At 33.8% G+C, this 13,284-nt stretch overlaps 1 protein-coding gene across 3 annotated transcripts in view; it reads right to left on the bottom strand.

The window, feature by feature from the left end:
- Positions 1-5,742: 5,742 nt before the first annotated feature.
- CTNNA3 (catenin alpha 3) overlaps positions 5,743-13,284 on the bottom strand; it is a 2,038,107-nt gene continuing 2,030,565 nt past the window's right edge. For all 3 annotated transcript variants that reach the window (XM_074296610.1, XM_074296611.1, XM_074296612.1), the window contains one exon: positions 5,743-7,948. In XM_074296610.1, the coding sequence (XP_074152711.1) occupies positions 7,661-7,948 (288 nt within the window). In that variant the 3' untranslated portion in view covers positions 5,743-7,660. The remainder of the gene's footprint in view (positions 7,949-13,284) is intronic.

Below are 13,284 nucleotides of genomic sequence, written 5' to 3'. Positions count from 1 at the left end.
GTTTTATTTCAAAGATGATTAATATGGGAATGTTTTATATGACTACACGTGTATAATCTATATCAAATTGCCTTTTCAGTGAGAGTTAGGGTGGGAAAGGAGAAAGGGAGAGAATTTGAAACTCAAAGTTTTAAAAATGAGTGCTAAAAATTGTTTTTCAATGTAATTAGGGACAATACTAAATGCATTTAAAAATGCATTTTAGGGGGCAACTAGGTGGTGCAGTGAATAGAGCACCAGCCCTGAATTCAGGAGGACCAGAGTTCAAATCTGGTCTCAGACACTTAACACTTCCTAGCTGTGTGACCCTGGGCAAGTCACTTAACCCCAGCCTCAGGGAAAAAACAAAAAAACAAAAAAACATGCATTTTAGAAATCAGTTAATTACATTAAACTGCTGAATCTCAAACAGGTATGATTTCAATAGGAATATCAAATGTCATGAAAGCCTAAAAGAATTTACATTGCTACTGTTGAATAAGTCATTCCTATTCATTGACTGATAAAACCCACTTGAATGATAAATCTGAATGCAAGAGATTCACAAGGGTTCTTTTTTGGAAGCTACATTACTGAAATGTATTACCTTAATGATCTCTTCAATCAGTTTCCCTCCCTAACTGCTACAGGGAACAAGGACTGGGAGTTTCAGGGTGAATGATCACTGTCACTTTATTTTGGCTAATTGCCATCTCTTCTTTTGAGTTAGCATCATGTTATATGGAATGGTTCTAAAGTAAATCATTTTATTTCTCTGAATTTTGCTTAAGTGCAAATCTACTCCATTTCTGTGACTGCAAGGGTTTCTGCCTTTCCAGAAATATTGGTAAATTTGAGTTTCAGAAACATGAGGCTCAAAAAAAGTATCCAAAATAAAGTGTAGTCATTTATAGAGTCATGAGGGAAAAGAGAAAATGAATAAAACTTGAAATTGGGACATCTGGAAATATTTCATTACAGGTTTTAATTCATATTTAATTACTCAACTTACCCAACCAAATTATAATTCATACCCCCAACTATTAGGCACTAAATTGGTTAGAACATATGCCTGCTATTGTTTTCAGGGATTCGTCAGTGATAGCAAAAAAAAAAAAAAAAAAAAAAAAAAAAAAAAAGACAAATGTATTGTGATTTGATTCCAAAGGGGTTTGATTTTAAGGGATTACATAAGACAAAGTCTGTGAAAAAGACTAAGGAAAACAATCTTCCATGAGATGATTGCTTAGTCTCACATGTGAATTTCACTGGAAAGTAAGTTGTATGGGGGTATATCTTTGCAGTACAGAATGATGAAAAAGTTTGGACTGAAAGGTTGGGTTTAAATATACACATATAGCTATAAGGACTTCTTAACTATGGACACAAATATATATTTGTCTCTGTGGCCCATAGTTTCTACTTATATGCACATAAGTAATCATGTCATAGAAAAATAAATTATAGTTGAAAGAGACCATTAGGGCCATCTAATCCAAACTTATTTTTATATAAATAAAGAAGCTAGCGTCTAAGGAAGGTGTGTAATGTTTCCAATATCACACAAGTGGTAACTAGGATTGAAAACAGCAACAGGGAAAGGCAGAGTTTTTGAGTCAGAGGGAACTGGATTTAAATTCCAGTTTATTGACTGCCTGAATCTGGGCAGGTCACAAACACCCTGGCACACAATTTTTCTCATTTGTAAAATGAGGAAATTGGACCTGATTAATTCTATTTTGTTTCCATATCTCCAGGTTCTAGTGCAGAGCTTGACATAATGAATATTTAGCAAGTACTTAATAATGTTTAATGAATATATGCTAAATTATACTGATCCCATCCAATCTGAAATATTTGTTCCTACAAAGACAGAACTACTAACTCTGAATCTGACTTTTCATTTTACTGCAACTACAATGTAAGCATTATACTATACTTGCATTTTTGTTAATGATAATAAGGATATTTATTATTGTTTTTGTTATTACATTAAACATAAGAAATGTTATTTTAGATTAGTTGTAGAATCCGAGAAGTTTATATTTGGGAGGGACCTTCATGTTAATTTAGTCAACACATAGTTGACCAGGAATTCCCTCTAAAATATTACTGACAAATCATACAGACTTTGATTAAAGATCTCCTCTATCCAATGGAATGGGATTTCCCTGGATGTCAGTAATCTTTTGTAATTTTTTATTATATCATTAGCTTCTAGCACAGAGAATAACTGATAGAAGAAGCTTAATAAATAATTCCCTAATTGGACTGGAAGTATACAATTCTAAATAGAAACACTACTTCTTGATTGGAAAGGATATGTTTTTGCTTGTTATTGTGATTCTTATTCATGTTATTGTCATTGTCATCATCTTAGTTATTATTACAGTTGTTGTTCTTGTTGATTTTGTTATTTTACCTCCAATTCTTGGGTAGCCTTGCCAACAGTATCATTTAAATCTAGAATAGGAGAATGCCCTGACTAGATGAACTCTTGGTGGAGGAATGTATCTTACCAGCTTAAATGATTGGAAAGCTCATTTGACAAACACTGTGGCAGGATGCGACTTAGTCAACCTCAGTTTCCCTCTATATACAAACATGTTGATGATGTATTCTGGGGCCACTGAGGTTACTCCTAAAAGAAAACTTTAAAAATGTCATAGATATTCAAAACTAAAGAAGCAGGAAGAAGTAGTTGGAGTTGAGAAACTGTTTTAATACAAAGATTTTCAAAACTGAGAAAGACCTTATTCCAAAGAGAAGTATTTCCAGGACATCCAAAGAGATGTAGTTTCTTTTCAGACTGGTTCATAATAACAGGATTTGGAAAACTCTCCTGACTATAGAAAATTGGATGTTTTCAGTTAGAATAACCTTCCTCTTAGCTTCCTTCTGGTGCAGCTAAAGCTGGCACTGACATAGTTCATATTTACCATTGCCCTAAAGGGTATGCAAGTGGGAAGAAAGCCCAGGTTGTGGACAGGACTTCAGACCCAATGACAAAGACAATTAAAACAACAACAACAAAAAACAACAAAACAAAACAAAAAAACAAAACAAAACAAACAAACAAAAAAAAACATGAGTAATGAAATTGGAGGGGAGGAGGAAAACCTTAGTCACTTATTCCCCTGGGAAAAAAAGGGAGGGGAGGGAAGAATACATTGAGAGGTATTAAAAAGACCTAATTTAATTTTTTTTTTTTGCAATTATGACATATATGAAATCTAGGTAACATTATGCATATGCATTAATAGATATTATTATTAATAGACATGGATAATATTTAACCACAATGGAAAATATAACAGTTCTTACAAGGATTCAAAGGCTGATGTTTGTTAGTACCTTAGTGTGTGACTGGGGAAGGGTGTTTTGTGAATGAAAAGACAGAATCATAAAGTTTAAAGATAAAAGAGATTAGCTAGTCTCTTTCCATCATTTTAAAGAAAAATTTGAAGCCCCCCAAATTAAATGACTTACCAAATAAATTCTGGTTGCAATGTACATTCTTCCTCATGGACTGTATTGCCTTTCAGTTCATGATCCATCAAGGTAAGATAATTGCTATTGTTTGTAGACTCTTCTAAGAATCAGGTGTGTTTTTTCCTTAGAAGAATTAGTAAAAGAAATTGAAATTCTATTTTTCTTTTTTTTTAAACGAGTTGTTGATTTAGGAATCATATAATTGTAGGTCTTCTATTATTTTCTAGCAGAAAGAACTCTGTGTTCCTGAATACAAATCTGAAATAAGCATAAGGTCACTAAGGAATTAGATTTTTCTAAATAAATATTTTTCTCTGCTTAGATGTATCTATTGTTTAATGTAATTATTTATTTTTCTTTTTAAAATAAATTTAAAAATATTTCCATTATAGTTGACATTTTTTCTTCATGTGGTTGCTATTTATTATGATGGCACTTTATTAAAAACCACACCTTTGATGTAGAGATATATGGACATAAGAATCCATCTAGTCCAACCCTGTCCTATGCATGGGGGGAAATATGGCTCAAGGACATCCTATGTCAGGATGGTTAAATTCTAGGATCCCTTGTACTGTGAGATTCTATACTGCTAATCTATAATAAGACTATCCTAATCCAAATAAAATTTTATTTGTTTCTAGTTTGCAAATCAAGAATATATCTGCTTTTGGAAAAAAAAAAGATGGAATCATTCTAGTTTATTGTCTCATAAACATATTTTGTAACAAAAAAGTAAATGATAATTTGTAAGATTAATTGCAAAGTGACTTTGTAATCCATTAAATGTGGGGTTGTGAAACTATATTACTTTTGCAATCTCATCTGACCCCAGGATTCTGTGATTCTATGTGGTTTCAAGAGATTTGTACTATTAACACACTGAGTGGGAAGGGATTATGATATTTATCTATGTATTTTAACCAAAGAAATGCCACTTAGATCTGAATTATTATTGTTCTCCTTTACTTGCAAAGAGTAAATCCAGCTTAGATATTTAGCATACAGTACTATGGCCAGAATCTAACTCTTGAGAAATAAGGGCTCTAACTATTGTGATTATTGTCTTTTAAAGGAAAATGTAATCATGGAAATCAGCTAACATGGTCCATTCAAATGGACTTAAATTTTTTTTTTTTTTTTTTTTTTTTTTTCCAGAATGAGAAGTTCCTTAAAAAGATCATGTACCATTGACATAACATTAATTCTGGTTTGTCTGGATTGGGTCAAAGATAAGATTTCCTGAGAGAACTTCAGGAAAGCTGGAGGAGATTTAGAGCCAGGATTCAGGAAGAAGAGGATTCAAGATTCTACCTTCACTCTGGCTGGAGGCTCCAGAAGCCTCCCAAGAAACCTGTTCACAGACAATAGGATTTAGAGAAAAGAAACCTCCTCCCAGAAAAGGATTACAATTAAGAGACAACAGGACATTACAGTAATTTCCCTACTTCCCATATAACTTTGCTAATAGATAAAATTTGTTTTATTTTTGCACACTGGGAAAATACCAGGAAAAATCATTATTATACAGAGAAAGTAATTGTATTCATTGAGATAACAAATGCTGGAAGAGTAAATTCCCTCTACTTATGCAGCTGGGAATCTTTATTTCTAATTTTTAGTTTTAAAGAGTTCTTTGGAGTATGGAATGATTAAGTGACCTGCTAAGGATCACAGAGCTTAGGTAAAGGTGAGACTTGGAACCTTAGATTTCCTGACAAAGACTCCTATCAACTCTCAACACACTCCCTCTTTAGATGCATTAGTGTCAGGTTCTTACTAAGTACTAATGAGAGACAACAGCGCGTTACACATTAGATCATAGATTTTGAGCTGAAAAGTCCTTAGAAGTTATTTAGTTGAATTCTTCATCTTTTGGATAGGAATCTAACATTTAGGAATTAATTTTGCCCAAGATCACACCAGATTAAAATGGTAAAGTCAGGATTTTAAACTTATCCTCTGACACTGGATAGGATTCTTTCTACTTAACAACAGGAAGCGTAAATTTGTCTTCTTTTTGGTTTGTTTTTTATAGAAAACAAAGTCATCTTTGGAATCAATTGGAAAGGTATGGTCTTTCTGCCTTTTACTTCCATCACTTTTGATTTAATGTGAAGTAGAGATCTAAAGCCAAAACAAAATTGGTTAAGAAACTAAGATGGAGAAAGAAAAAATAAATATGTTGTGTTGAAATGCTTGAAAATAATGAGGAATGGTCAACAGACATAACAAATATGGCAGTCGCAAGAATACAAATGATAACTGAGATTTATTTAGCCCTTTAATGTTTGCAAAACACTTTACATGCATTTTATCAAGTGATTCTCACAACAATCTAGGATGCTAGTTATTAAAAGCCTTAGAGGAAAATAAGACTGAAAGAGATTTGTTGTCTTGTTTATAGTTACACAACCAGAGAATATCAGAGATGGGATTCCAACTCAGGTTTCCCCTGATTTCAGCAGCCTTCTGTAAAACCACATAACCTTTGATCGATTCCTTTAATGATTACCAAACATGTGACCTGCACTATCTCATTTGATTTCCTAGACAAATTTGGGTTGTGTTATTGCTATTATTGTCCCCATTTTACATCTGAAGATATTAAGTCTACATGAGATTTTATAGTTTGCCAATCACTGTCAGAGGTGGGATTTGAATGCATGTCTTTGATGATATCTTTCTTATTTTTTCAGCGTACTGCCTGGTCTCTGAAGGACCACTGAGGTCCCTGAGGATTGAACAGCAAGAAAACTTAGGTTTAACTACCAAAGGGCTTTTTGAAAGACAGGTGCTATACGTGAGCACTGTCGGAAGGCAGCTTTGGGGAGCACTCAAATTTGTGTTTTTACAGGCAACAATGTACTTGAATAGGGCCTACTAACAGGGATTGGTATTAGAAAAGTTTGTAAAGGCTTGTATTAAAAGGTTATCAAAAGCAGTCTGGAATCACTACTTGCCTTTGGTATTCAATGGAGTAATATACAAATTATTATTATTATTTTTTTTAAAGTTCCCTAAATGTGCAGAGGTTTTCAAGCCAATACTCTCTCTTCTTATAAAAGTTATAGATTAATGAAGGGATTTTGGACTTGCAGAGAAAACTTGTTTTTGTTTCTTCTATTATAAACACATCGACCCCACCAGGATCCACTATATTCTATTGATTCCCACAATGGGTGATGATCTATTCATTCAGCAAATGGCTTTGAGACCTATATAAGCCAGAACTGCAGCTGACTACATTGAAGAAGAAAGGGACCTGTGCACTGGCTAATTATTATGAGCATACTCATCTGAAATGGTGCAAAGTTAAAAACACTTCATTTATGAATATGAAATACTTCAAATATAATGGATTGAATTTCTGGAACCAGCAAGTTGTTTAGCTACTGAAACTTGGTTAGATTTCTATGAGTGATATAACTCATTATTAATGGACTGCAGTATTGGAAAGTATGTCCCCAATGATTATATAGCTCTGTAAAGCATAATTGTTAATCTTATGGATAATTGGAATCTTATGATAAGTGGGAAAGTAAAAGAGAATGAGGAGTTGCATATTTTTAATTAATCTAAAAATCCATTGACTGGCATGTTATTGGGTCTACTGCTTGCTAGACACAATGGTTGGCAGCAGTAAATAGTATCAAAAAGCTTCATGATAAAATAATTTGTTTGATATGTATCCCTGGTCTATAGCCTAGTGCCTGGTACATAATGGACGCTTAATAAGTATTTTTGAGTGATTCTTTCCATTGAAAATCAAGATTGTGACTTTTATTAAGGAATTTCAACACCCTAAATAAATGGGTGATTATTGACATTCGTGAAAACAGGTAGGATTCTTTCTTTTGGTTGTTGTGGGATGAAAAGAAGTAGAAGATTATCCTTGAGGTGATGCAAGGGGAATTGAACTAACAACTCTGAGAACTTTTTGCCAAATATGAAATATGGTGTGAAGCCATATTTCTTAGAGTTGTCTACCTAGCCCTATATCTTATGCTACTTGTTCAATTATTAGTGCACTTAAGGAACTGATCTAGTGAAAATAAAGGCAGTGAATTGAGCAAGGAACTGATCTAGTGAAAATAAAGGCAGTGAATTGAGCAAGGAACTGATCTAGTGAAAATAAAGGCAGTGAATTGAGCTCTAAGAATGGATTAGCTGGGGTCGAGTAGCCAGTCTAGTTGACTTGTCTTCCTCTGAATTCACTCATGACTTGGACAGGGTGGATTTGCTTTTTAGCAGATCCTCTTCTCACTGCTGCAAAGACCTCCTCTGGCTTCTCTCGTTTAATCAGGGGCTTTTTTGCAGGAGCCTTCATTCTCCACATGACCACAGGATGTCGGGGCCCTGTAGAACTTTGGATCCTGATGATCTTGGTGGAGGCAATGTAGGACATTTTCACGGTGTGGACTACAGCATTCATCAAGTTCTTGGCAGCTTGGATTAGAGAGGTGACACTATCCAACTGGAATGAGAAAGGTAGCAGTTACTTAGAGGAGATCAGGATAAAGTCACAACATAAGGATCAAAAATCTTCTAAAATTATAGAATTCCTTGTAGTCCCTAATTGACTCTAGGAATAAATGAGGTAACTACTAAGTTTTTTGGGGAAAGGGGGAAAATATTACATCATGCTTACATATGCATGTATATGTGTATATATATGTTTGTATAGCTACATATATTAATGAACAGTCAAGAAGAACTGTGTAATAAGGCCTACATATACAAGCAGACAAGCATGGAGATAGCATTAAATTTCTCAATGTTCTAGGCAGCTCTCTAAAACTATACATAAAAGATTAATTGCCCAACTGCACTGGTAAGGGCAGTTTCTGCACTAGGAAATTCATCTTAGAAAAATTTCATATAAAATGCATATATTATATAGAAGTTATATGAAGATTATCCCTATACATATTTTTGTATATATGTCCCATTCATAGTAAGTGATAGATATACACACACAATGATTTATTAAAATAAGAATAGCCTGACTCAAAATTCAGAATTATCTCCTCAAGTAGAATTCTTGCCCCCTTCTTCTTCTATCTATTGGGATAGACTTAGGGCTCTATTAAATAAGGTCCAATTTCATGTCAGATTTTGAGACATCAAACATACCCAGTTTGACCTCCAGGATTTTCTAATATTTTTTCTTCGATATATTTTCATAGCAAAGAATTCAGGGACTATTAAATCCATTGGTGTCTTGATACTCATTTTTCTAGATGACTAGTGAGGTATTTATTGCCAGATACAACAGCCTTTTTCATTTCTAAATTCTCCTACATCTTGTAGTGCTTCCCATTGTTAATAAGCCCTTTCTTAGTATTATTTTCTGATTTGTCTTCCTTAGAAACATTCTCTGCCGTATCTCATTCCCTGACTTCCTTTTTCACTTGTTTCCATTCTTCTCATTGGTTTTCTCATGTCCCCCATGTTACCATTCCCCAAGTCTCCAAACTCAACTCTCATTTCCTACCTCTGTATGTGCTCTCCTTTGCTCTCAATTGCTCAATCTCACAGCCTCCATAATCACTTTTTTGAAGATATTCCTCCTTCCTCACCCCAAACAATTGTATGCTTTCTCTACGTTTACATCATACTTTTACAAAATACTCACAGGAAAACTTCACCTCGCTGTGTTGCTATCACATTCATTTTTATCATATTACAAATGAGCATATACTCTTCCTTAACCATTTTAGTTGATTATATTTCCATTCTCTAAGCTAGCAAAGCTTGAGATTTCTCTCCCTCATTTCCCATGTCAAATTGCTAGGTCCCATCAATTCAACCTTGATAATTTATTTTTATGCCTTCTTTCTACATCCATTGTCACACATGTTACTACTATGCTACTCTACTGCTCAAAAATAATCTTTGCTCTATATTGCTTATTAAATCAAACAAATATAATATAAGATCTTGGATTTTATACATATATATATATAGATAGATAGATAGATAGATAGATAGATAGATAGATAGATATAGATAGATATAGATAGATAGATATAGATATAGATATGCCAGGCCTTATTTCATACTATTCATCTTCACACACACACAATTATCTGTTCTCTGAACTCATGAATTTCTACCTGTCCTATCCTATCAATTAATCATTAAAACATCATTGATTGAACAACTGCTAAGTTCCAACACTGGGCCAGAACTTAAAAATACAACTGTAAAAAACTGAAAAATTCCTTCGATGACTAAAGTTATATTATAGCTTTGTATTGTTATGAATTTCATCCTTCATATGTACTCTGAGCCTGATCCACAATCAGTACCATTTATTAAAACTAATCTTCCAGATCACCAGCCCTGAAGTCAGGAGAACTTGAATTCAAATCTGCCCTCAGAAACTTAACACATCCTAGCTATATGATCCTGGGCAAGTCACTTGACCCCAATTGCCTCAGCAAAACAAAACAAAACAAAAATACTAATCCTCCTACAAGACACACATTGATTATCACCTGCATGAAACCATACCCTAATATCTCTTGTAGATTTGTAGAATCACAGAAATTCATATTGGGAGGATACAGAGAGAATATTTAATCAAACTTAAACCCAATCAAGAGCCCCCTTAATGAATGAACTATCATCACTTAAACTCTTACACAATTGGACATAGGGGTTTGAACACTCAAGTGTTCCATAGGACTTGCTATTTTCATCCTTCTGACAACCTAGGGGTACATTTCTCCCTATCAACTTTTTCCCCCTGTCTTTTCCCATCCCAGAGCTATGCTTAATTCCTTAGATTTTATTAAACTATATTTTTACATGACCTATTTGTTTATTCATTGTCTAACTTGTATTTTATTATTGTCATTTCATTTGAACATATAGTATTATACATTTTGTGTCTATCTTAGTGATAAGATGAGAGAATTGAGGGTAAGAGAGTCCCTAATAGCACTGGGATCCCCTTTGGCCAGTGGAAGGTTTTGTGAAAGAATTCACAAACCCCAATGATTACAGGCAAGAGGTTCGGGGCAAAGAATGGGTTTATTTATGCTAAGAAAACAGTGCACTAAGAAGACAGCTTTTTTAGTGGGTAAACTTCTGATTAGGAATTTAGCAAAGATAGGTTTACACTCAAAAGAAAATATCTTCATCAATGGGCTAAGGCCAGAAAGGCATTTGGCAAAGCTTCGAGGAACAGAGTCTTTTATTAGCCTTCTGAAGTCTGGGGCTTCTTTGAGAGACTGATTTTCAATTCAATTCCATTAAAATTGAATGAGATTACTTATCTTGGGAGTTGTCTGGGAAAGGTGTGCCCCTCCCAGAGGCCAGGAGGGTCTGAGAGTCAAGAGCATCCCCCCCACAAAGATTAAAGGGGACACAATTTACACTTGCACACTTACATAGATGCACAAAATTTTGCCTTCATTTGAGGTAGGCACTACCAACTGTAACCCTAAGCCCAGCATAGTTTCTAATGTGTGGCAGGTACTTAATAAAGTTTTCTGACCAGAACTGAGACAAAGATTAAGTTAAATAGACATATATATATATATATATATATATAGATAGATAGATAGATAGATAGATAGATATAGATATATATAGATATATATAGATATATATAGATATAGATATAGACAAGAAAATCACAAAATCACAAAATTTGGGGGTTAGTACTCTGACAACCATCTAATCCTATAAAATAACTGTGGAGAGGCCATCCAATATCTGTGGTTCAATTACTCCATGAAAGCAGAATTTATTGTGACCAAGGATATATATATACTTGTTTATAGCTCTGTTGTTACAATGGAAGTAGCCAATTGGTACAATGATCAGAATATCAGACTTGGAGTCAGGAAGATTCATTTTCCTAAGTTCAAATCTGGTCCCAGACACTTACTATTACTAGCTATGTAACCCTGGGTAATTCACATCACCCTGTTTTCCTGAGTTTCCTCATGTATAAAATAAGATGGAAAAGAAAATAGCCAACTTCCCCAATATCTTTGCCAAGAAAACCCCAAATGAAGTCACAAAGATTTGGACAAAATTGAAAAATGATTGAACACCACCAAACAACAATCATGACATTTCCCCGACAAATTAATTCAACATTTGCTAAGTATTTGCTATACTTGGAAGTAGCAATATATAGTGAAATGACAGTTGATCCTAAAAGCAAATAGCCCTACATTTTGAAAGTTTCTTAACTTCTTAGTACTAGTATCCACTCTAAACTGAAGGGAAAGTATAAATATTCACTGAAACAGTGAAGTTTCTCACTGTTGATATCCTGATAACAGTCCAATCAATGTTCCACTGTATAGCCCTTATCGTTTCCACCTGCATGAAACACTGTAATAATCATTTGGAGGCACTACAGAATTTAGTTAAAACTCTGTCCCTGGTCATAATCATGAATATAATAATTGAATGAAGGTGAATAAAGTGGCTTAGAATAGGATATAGAGACCATTTCTCAGTGTCACAAAAAATTGGCTCCAAATTGCATTTACTGTATATACTGGAAATACTCCTGCTTTCTGAGAAAGCTCAGGAAATACTCTAACTTTCCTATATAAATAAATTAATAGAACTGGTGCAATTATCCAATGGGATGACACACATTAATATAAGTTATATATAGTGTAGTTAGTTGATCTATAAATTTTTCTGGGAGGCTGGCAAATCCCTAAGGGCTTATGAGGAAGAAATTAGACCTATTTTATACACATAATAACTTTTTTTTAAATAATAAATTCATTGAATAAATATATTTGGAGTGGGGAATAAACATTACATTAAGCTATACCTATAGAATGTCTATAGATTGTTAGAATTGTAAGGAACATAGACAGTATCATTTTCTCACTTGTCACATGAGGAGACTTCATTCCAGAAGGAACAACTGACAGCTTAAGCTCACTCAGAGCACAGTAAAACTCCCATTTGAGTCAGTGCCCCTAAATGAATGTCATTACCCTTACGTTAATGAATACAATAAATATTCTCAGAGAAATGAAATTACTTGCCTAATTGACCAATTACTAGAAAACTTGAATTAGGGCTCACATATTCTGGTTCTTGTCTTTCCAATATACATTGGACAACATCTCCACAAAGTCGATTTTCCAAGTATTTCTATGAACTAGTTTCCAAATGTTCTTTTTTTGAAAATTCCCTATAAAATGTACAATATACATTTTGATTTCAAGGATGTTGTGAAATTTCTATCACATCCTTTTTTCTTAGTACTTGAAGGTTGCTACAGTACTAGGTTGTTGCTTTTACCTCCTAAAAATCTGTGGCTCCTTTTAAAGTAAGTGTTTCACTTATTCACTCTTTCAACTAGAATATCCACAGGCAGAAACACTAATTCAAAAGATAGATGCTACATCAACAAATGAAAAGAACTGGGTTTTTTTTATTCACTTGAATTCTTGAGATTTATCTGTAGGGCATCTTTGCTTTTACTGTTGATGTCTGGAAAGTGACTTTTGAAATTTTTCTCATTCATCCCCGTGCCAGAGCTAGTAGAAAAACCATCCTTAGTCTACCTATTATGTGCTTATTGTTCATTGCCTAATTCTTCTCATTTTCCATGCATCATATTCCATTCAAGTCTATTCAACCAATATATTTTTAAATTTCTTTCTAGAAAGAATTCAAGTCCTTAAAGGTAGTACCTTTTTGCTTGATGTCTTTGTAACTTCCCTTGGGGTAAATTGGAATTCATCAAAGTGAGAATTAACTTCCTAAAAACAAGACTTTTTACTTTAGGGAAAAGCAAATCAACATAGAGCTATGAGT

Source organism: Sminthopsis crassicaudata, chromosome 2 (assembly GCF_048593235.1).
Source record: "Sminthopsis crassicaudata isolate SCR6 chromosome 2, ASM4859323v1, whole genome shotgun sequence".
Taxonomy (NCBI): Eukaryota; Metazoa; Chordata; class Mammalia; order Dasyuromorphia; family Dasyuridae; genus Sminthopsis; species Sminthopsis crassicaudata.
Note: the sequence above shows the minus strand (reverse complement) of the source record. Positions and strands in the feature narration are given on the sequence as shown.